The sequence below is a fragment of the Coffea eugenioides genome, chromosome 11, assembly GCF_003713205.1.
Source record: "Coffea eugenioides isolate CCC68of chromosome 11, Ceug_1.0, whole genome shotgun sequence".
NCBI classification, from domain to species: Eukaryota; Viridiplantae; Streptophyta; class Magnoliopsida; order Gentianales; family Rubiaceae; genus Coffea; species Coffea eugenioides.
This window is the reverse complement of record NC_040045.1, coordinates 1,253,421-1,261,206: the sequence shown is the minus strand read 5'-3', so window position 1 is coordinate 1,261,206 and position 7,786 is coordinate 1,253,421. Positions and strand designations below refer to the sequence as shown.

General features: G+C 36.6%; 1 protein-coding gene across 3 annotated transcripts; it reads right to left on the bottom strand.

The window, feature by feature from the left end:
• Positions 1-801: 801 nt before the first annotated feature.
• LOC113751222 (pentatricopeptide repeat-containing protein At3g22150, chloroplastic-like) lies at positions 802-6,925 on the bottom strand. 3 transcript variants are annotated; one of them, XM_027295153.1, is made up of 6 exons: positions 5,090-6,925; positions 4,373-5,000; positions 4,116-4,173; positions 3,791-3,880; positions 3,384-3,484; positions 802-1,179 (listed from the first exon to the last, which is right to left on the bottom strand). In XM_027295153.1, exon 1 carries the CDS (start codon positions 6,868-6,870, stop codon positions 5,182-5,184), a length of 1,689 nt encoding a protein of 562 aa, XP_027150954.1. In that variant the 5' UTR covers positions 6,871-6,925; the 3' UTR covers positions 802-1,179; positions 3,384-3,484; positions 3,791-3,880; positions 4,116-4,173; positions 4,373-5,000; positions 5,090-5,181. The 3 variants fall into 3 exon arrangements, with proteins under 3 accessions (XP_027150954.1, XP_027150952.1, XP_027150953.1); XM_027295151.1 differs by having other exon boundaries at positions 3,791-4,173; positions 4,373-6,925; XM_027295152.1 differs by lacking the exon at positions 3,384-3,484 and having other exon boundaries at positions 3,791-4,173.
• Positions 6,926-7,786: the final 861 nt, after the last annotated feature.

Sequence of the window (7,786 nt, the reverse complement as noted above, 5' to 3'; positions counted from 1 at the left end):
TTTTTGATACAAATACAATCACTAAATTATTATTGTGTTTTTTTTAGAAAAAATGTTATTGTATTAAGTGTAGTTAGGAATTTAACATAAATGTATTAATAAATTTAGTATAAATAATTAATAATTTTTATTAATAGACATATATAATTAATAATATAATTAATAATATCATTATATATATATATATAATTATGTACATATATATATTTTTTTTTCAAACGGGTGGTGCACCCCCGCCCCCCGCCCCATTTCTAAACGGGGGGGAAAAAATTCCCCCGCTGGCACCCACCCCGTTGCCATCCCTAGCATGCCTAGCACAGTTTGAGGATTATAAAGTGCCCACCAAAGAAAAATCACGTGCTGTTAAATTGAAAAGGGTGGGAAAAAAATCGAAAAATGATGATTGGAGTGATAATGCACTTAGACAAACAAGAAGTGATGAAGAAAAATCAGATGCTCAACTCCAAAATCCTATATGAGTCCTCCATTTCAGCAAAGAATTACCATTAAGATGAAGCAATGGTGCAGAAAACAGCCAACTTTAGCAGAGAAATTTATCTTGTCAACGATATTATCATAAAAGAAATTATTCATTGCATTCTATATATCAGTTCAAGAACCAAATAAGCCAAGGCATGTTTTTTAAACATTCGGAGATTCATTGTGATGCTAATCAGAGAATGTCTATTATTTGTCTGTGAAGAGGATATGTACCTGCAATCAAAAAAAAAAAAAAAAAAAAGGAGGCTTTTGCAAGTCAAAAGACTCAATACTATTTTTAACACAAAAACATGAAGGACATTGATCCATTTATACAAAAAAATAAAATAAATTTTTTTTTCAACAAAAACTGAGAGTGATAATGCATTTAGTTCCACACAAACGACCATCAAGCATTCATCATGTTTACTTCAAATTTCTGCTACTCGTAAATCATTAGCTATCTATTACTTGTAAACTCTTCCTGTTGGATGGTAAAGGATGGCTCACAAAAGAACATTCATTTGCATGGCAGACGATGTCCCAACGTAGTATAAATGCACATCCTCGTACAACAGCATCATGGATATCACATAAAGAGTATTCAGAAACCATGAATATCCTACAAGTTCAGTGCACAGCGATCACAGGAGGACTTCCAATGGTAGTAGCTAGTTGGTGAAATAGGAGACAAAACTTCTGCACCAACAACTTGAGAATGAGGACTTTCAAACACGGTTTTCTCAATGAACTAATGAGCAAAACTTACATTACCAAACATTAAGATGAAATAGTTTTATAGTCAATTCAAGAGTGATTTTTATAAGCTGAGCCAATCTAGAGAAACACAATATATATATATATATATATATATATATATATATATATATATCTCAATACATCTAACGTCAACTGGATTGGTAAAAGCTACAACAAATTCACCCACGAACTTAAAATATGAACCAAGACCATGCAATAATGTCTATTTTCTCAAATTCACAGTAATATCCAATTCCACATACTTCGACAAAAATAATACAGCAGCAGACTAAAATGCAAATTGTGAAAAGCACATAACCCCCTGACCATTCTCCTCACTCAATTGATTAATCATCACTTCCACTATGCAGCATAATCTAAAAAACTTAAAGAGTTCATCAAACTGCAAACATTTTAGTCCAAGACTAAAATAAATACATAGATACATATGCATGGATGCATGCATACATACATATACAATATAAATATATATATATATTTCTTTCCCTAAGCAAAGATTATTACACACTGTAAGAAACGTCAACATGCTATACCTCAATCAATCCTTCAACAACAATCAAATTTTAACTTTGAGTAAAATTTGTAAAACGGAAACGAAGACAAAATACAAAATGAAAAACCAGAACTTTATTGACTCACCTGATGATCAGGATTCTAAAACATAAAATTCCTAGGCTTTTTCACATGCAAGAACCCCTAATTCGGAGTGAACAAAACCAGCCACAACCCTCAACTTTAACAACTGAAAATACAAATAACAAAAATAAAAGACCACAAATTTTTTGTACGCATTATTGGCCTCAGATGCATGTGGAGCAGTGATAATGAAAGTTTAAAGTAAGGCTCAGGTCTGTTATCAAAAGTCAGGCAGACATGACGTTACTGCCATGGCTGCAGATGCAGTTGCATTTGAAGGGGAAAAATGAATGAACCTCAAATGCCATCAGGGTTGCCTCACCAAAATATGGCAATCAACTTAAAGCCTGAAATACAACTAAATAAACTAAAATTGTAATGTCATATTACAAAAAACCTATGATGTTCCTTATTCCTCCCTGTTTTGATTCTAAAATCTTCTAATAAATGTCTTGAATTTTTGTGGCACTATACTTCTATTATTATCAAAAACTAGTGTTCTTAAATTGTCCAGTAATTCTGAAAGTCATCATTAAAATCAATCAGTAGCTAAAAGACAACGAAATGAACTCCATTTAGCATACGATTCCTTTTCAAAAAAGAACAATCTTTTTTTTTGTTTCCAACAAATTTTAGACGCGAAAAAAGAATGTGAGAAGAAGTCCACTATTGAATACACATAGATACAACTAAGAAGTCAAAAAATGGAGTAGCACAGCAGTCATTTTGCAATATTTAGCAGGCTGACTAACTCAAGTAGAGTTTATTAAAACCTGACCAGAGAAGTACAAAAGATGGAGAATTAAGACCAGTGACGATATAAATGATGGAAAAGGAGCCTGAAAATATGCTTTCTCATTATCTCTGAAGCATGTTTTGATCAATTTCAAGTGGATTCACAGCTTTCGACATCACACCTAATGCCTGCTGCAGAAAACTTGCATACATACACACATACCATTTCCATTTGACAATAGATTGTCAGCAGATAGAAGAAAAGTATGGCAATAGAAAGAACATTTTCATTGCAGGCCCAACATTTTCAACTGCCCAAATACCAACAGAACAGATCAGATATCAGACCACAAGAGAATATTACCTATAAATGGAAAAAGGAACAGAAACAGAAAAAATGCTCACCCATGATACAATTTTCTGGTCTCTTCAAATGTTCAGATTTATAGCAATTTGCAGCATACAAATTGACAACATGTGACCAGAATAGGTTTTCATTTGTGTTCTTATTAATCCAGTCTGATAATTATGGTCTAAACTTCAAGAAAGAAATGAGTAGGACATTTGCTAGCTATCAAATCAGGCACAATAAGCATAACAGCTATGAAGAGATAATCTAAAGATGGGAAAGAAGTTTCATTTTGTATTTCTTTTTGTTGACAATGGGAGCAGATATGTGAAGAAGAATAAGAAGAAGAAAACAGAATCCATTACCCATGCTAAAACTTGTAACAATGCATATAAAACATTACCTATGGTAAAAAAAGGACCCAACTGCAGGGGAAAAAAATCTGCGTTAGGCAAACTGTCCTTGAGCAAATTAAAGAGCCCAAGACTTGAAATTCATCTGATACTGCAGAAGATTACCAACTATATAAAATGAACAAAATGCACTAATTGAACAATTGCCTAAATAATTGAACAAAATGCCAAAAAAACTGATGAAAAATAGTATGCAATTATGCTGGTATCCAGAAAAACGTACAGACAATTTCTGTATAAACTGAACTGCTTTGGCGGAATTGTATACAAAACTCAAAAGGGTACTCGGTAAACTATTGCAATTTGCAATTAAACAGCATATAGCAATCTCAGAAATGCAGAAATTTTCAAAAGGAAAAATTTTTGTATAGCACAAAAGCGAGAGTGCCAGACTTACCAGTGTGACTATGAAGCTCTGAACTCTTTACTACCTTCAAGAAAATTCTGTAGTGTTCCTTTTTTTCCGGTAATTGATTGAATTAAGTGCCTGAAGAGTGAAGAAGTTTGGGCTTCTGAATGTTTATAGTCATCAACAGGTAATAAAAGTCATAAAAAATGAAAGTTAACGGACATGCAAAGCTCGATGGATCTGGTCCGCACAAAATACAGAAAAACAAAAGGGTAGTAGTAGAATTGAATACTTATCCTCAAACACTAATTCTTTTGTTTCTTTATCGACTTGGTTGATGTCACTCTGAACAGAATCCAAGATCATTCCAAACCTGCTTAATGAAGTTTCCATCATTACAATCCTTTGCTCAAGTTGTTCAATAATTTGGCCTGCTCAAGAAGTAAATACCGGAAACTTAGAAGAAAAACCTTGTATATCCTGGAAAACAAGCTTGTTTAGACAACATGCAATACAGAGTTACTACATTCTCATATCCAATTGAAAGTCCAAGCGGGAAGGCAGAATCTTCAGAACAAAATTGTTCTTTCAAAGTTGATGATACTATTTAATTGATAATTGTAAACTTACACTTCTATTCAGGAAGGGACCATTTGCACATTTGATTGGCAGGAGATCTAGAAATTTGTATTTGACTCTCTTCCCTTGGGAAATCAAGAACACGTGGTCGACAACGAAGGAGATATCCAAGAGACAAGCCAAAGAGAGGGAGCGGGTAGAACAAGGTCTACTTTTGATATACATTGAACCATTGTTCCTGATACCAAGCAAGAAACAGATGGCGGAACTTTGGGGTTTGGAGGAGAGAGAAGAATACCACCTAAAAGCTTAGAAGAATCTCAGCTTTGTCCTCGTTTATCACATACTTCTACATACAGCAGAAAGGGTAAACGAAAGAAGGCAATTTTGACCAAAAAAATTAAGAAAACAAAATAAAAGAGGAAGAAGAAGGATGAAGAGGAGAGGGAGATGAATGAAAAAATGAAGAAAGGAAAAGCACTGAGGGAGTGGGTAGAAACGTGCGAAGTTGCCTGGCAAAGTGGGTAAGCTGCCAATGTCCATCGAGCCCCGCATTAAAAAATCGCCCTCAGAACTCTTTCGTCCAATTGTTAATTGTTAACCAACAAACACGTGAGAATCACGTGCAAATGGAGGACGACTAAAATGTAGCCAATACGTTCCGAGTCTCTTTGTCTATCTGATTGATGTTAATAAATGTCAAAAAAGTATCAGCATACCTTTCTGCAGAGAAAACCACAAATTCTGAAAAACCTTATTTGGCAATACCTTATGCTGCCCAACCCAAACAGGTGACTGCATAATCACATGAATTTTCTTCCAATTATGGGATCCTGTTGCATTGAATACAGTATAAATATTCACTCCCCAAATTCTGAGATCCAAACTTCTTGCCATCTCAAAGAAGCACTATAACCAGCATCCTTCATATTGGTGCTCAAATACCCCAACATTTCATATATCTCACAGCAGACAGGATGGGCTTCATCTTTAGATGCAAAACAGTGTGCTACACCAGAAATGTTAATCCAACTGCACCCTACCTCTTTTGTCAGACCTTTTTCCCTCATTCCTCTTCTCACCCTATTTACATATTCCCAGTTTCCTTCGGCTGCATAAATATTTGAAAGTAGCACATGGTAACCTGTCGTCTTATCTCCTCCGGCCAAGGCAAGCAACTTGTCAGCAACAACTTTTCCCAATTCAAAATTTTTATGTATTCGACAAGCAGCAAGAAGTGAACCCCAGATTCCCAGAACATTACACTCCTCATCTATTTCATCAGCAAACATGTATGCTTCAACCACTCTACCAACTCGTCCTAACATGTCCACCACACAAGCATAGTGCTCCAGAGAGGGCTGCACCTCATGATCTCTCATTGACTCAAAAATTTGAAGACCTTCAGTAATCAATCCTGAATAACTGCATGCAGACAAGGCTGCTAGGAAGGGAACTCCGTCAGGTTGGAATCCACTTCCCCTCCAGGCATTAAAAAGCAAGATAGCTTTGTCACCCATCCCATGTTGGCCATAACCCACTATCATGTTAGTATAAGTAATAGAATTTTTATTGGGTGACTTTTCAAAAACACTTTCTGCATAGTGGATTGCACCTGATTTTGAGTACATGTCCACCAGGGCAGAGCCCACAAAGACATTATCATCCAGAAAGTTGCGAATAGCAAAACCATGAATTGCCTTACCCAGAGCTAAACTTCCCGACTGACTGCATGCAGGGAGAATTGATGCCAATGTGACAGCAGTTGGAGTGAGATCCAGCTCAAGCATCTGCCTAAGGACAGCAAAAGATTTCTCAATTAACCCATTATGGGTATTTGCTGAAATCATAGCATTCCACATGGCTGGGTCTCTATCCTTTGAGCAGTTCATATTGAACACTGCTTGTGCAGCTTTCATCATACCAGATTTAGCATACATATCTATTAGATAAGTATTCATCCCTTCAAATTGAATTCTCTGCCTGATCAAGTAAGCATGGGTCTGTTTTCCAATATCCAGATTTCTTAAATTTGATGCTGCAGAAAGTACAGCAGCGATAGTTACACCATCAATCATAAATTTTTGAGATTGCATCTCGTGCACAAGCATCAATCCCTCAACATCCATTCCATTCTGTACTAGTGCAGAAACCATTGTATTCCAAGAAACAATATCTCTTTCTTGCATTCCATTAAAAACTCGAAATGATTCACTAATGCTATTGCACTTCGAATACGTGGACACAATGGCATTTTGAAGGATAGCATGTGATACCAATGAATTCTTAATCAAGGATGCGTGTAGCTGCTGAGCAAAACCTAGACTCTGCAATTGTGATGTTGCAGTTAACGCTGAAAGAAAAGTCACATCATCAACTCCAACATCATCTTGTGCCTCTAGTGCTTCGAGAAAAAGATGAAGTGCTTCAATGGCACAATTATTCTGAACACATCCACCAATGAGAGAGTTCCAAATCTCTATATTCCTCTCCAAGCAATGGTCAAAAATCCTCCTAGCATCAGCAAGGCAACCGAGCTCAGCATACATATATATTGCTGAACTCACGACAAACAAATCATTAACATACTCATCCCCAAATTTAATAACCATGCCATAAAGAACATGAGCAATTTGAACATCCATCACTCTAGAAGTGGCCGGAAACACATTAACAAAACTAACAGGAGTCGGTTTTATACCCATTTTCAACATCATCACAAAATGGACTAGCCCTTCAACAGGTCTCTCTGTTTTCAAATACCAAGAAATCATGGTGTTCCAAGCAACCACATTTCTTTTAGGCATAGTACTAAACACCCTTTTCACCAAGTCACAGCTATATAAAACATCAAAACTGCTCAGGCAAGTGGCATACATATTCAAAAGAGAGTTATAGACAATCCTACCAGCGTATATACCCGACCTCAAAATATGACAATGAACTGCTTTACCTATTCTGAGCTCTTTGGTTTCGGCGCAAGCTTTCAGAACAGATGAGAAAGTGTAAGGATCAGGCTGGTGCTGACTGGAACTCTTCATCATTTTGGAATACAAAGCAATGGCTTCATGGTGCAAGTCGTTGCAAATATACCCAATGATAATCGCGTTCCAGAGAACCGTAGTTGGTTGAGGAATTGAGTCGAACAGTTGGCGGGCAACATGTATTTGGCCCTCTTTGCAGAGCTGGCTGAAACGGTACCGAATGGTTTTTGGCTTTTGAGGGAAGCCGTGGTCGAAATGGCGTTTGATGGAGTCCTGGGAAGAGCATTGTTGATCAATGTGGGGAGAAGCCAATGGGGCTTTGTTGTTTACAGGTGTTGAAGAATATGTACGGTTGGATTGGGCGAATGAGGTGGTGGTGGTGAACGAGCATCTGTGTGGCAAAGGCAAAGCGGAGGAAGACATGATGGTCTGACTTAGCCGCATTTGGATGGCATAACCCTGTTTGGTTCTCACACCTACA

Coding starts and splice junctions, on each gene's coding strand:
- LOC113751222 (XM_027295151.1), bottom strand. CDS start 6,870: ATGTATGCTGAGCTCGGTTGCCTTGCTGATGCTAGGAGGATTTTTGAC.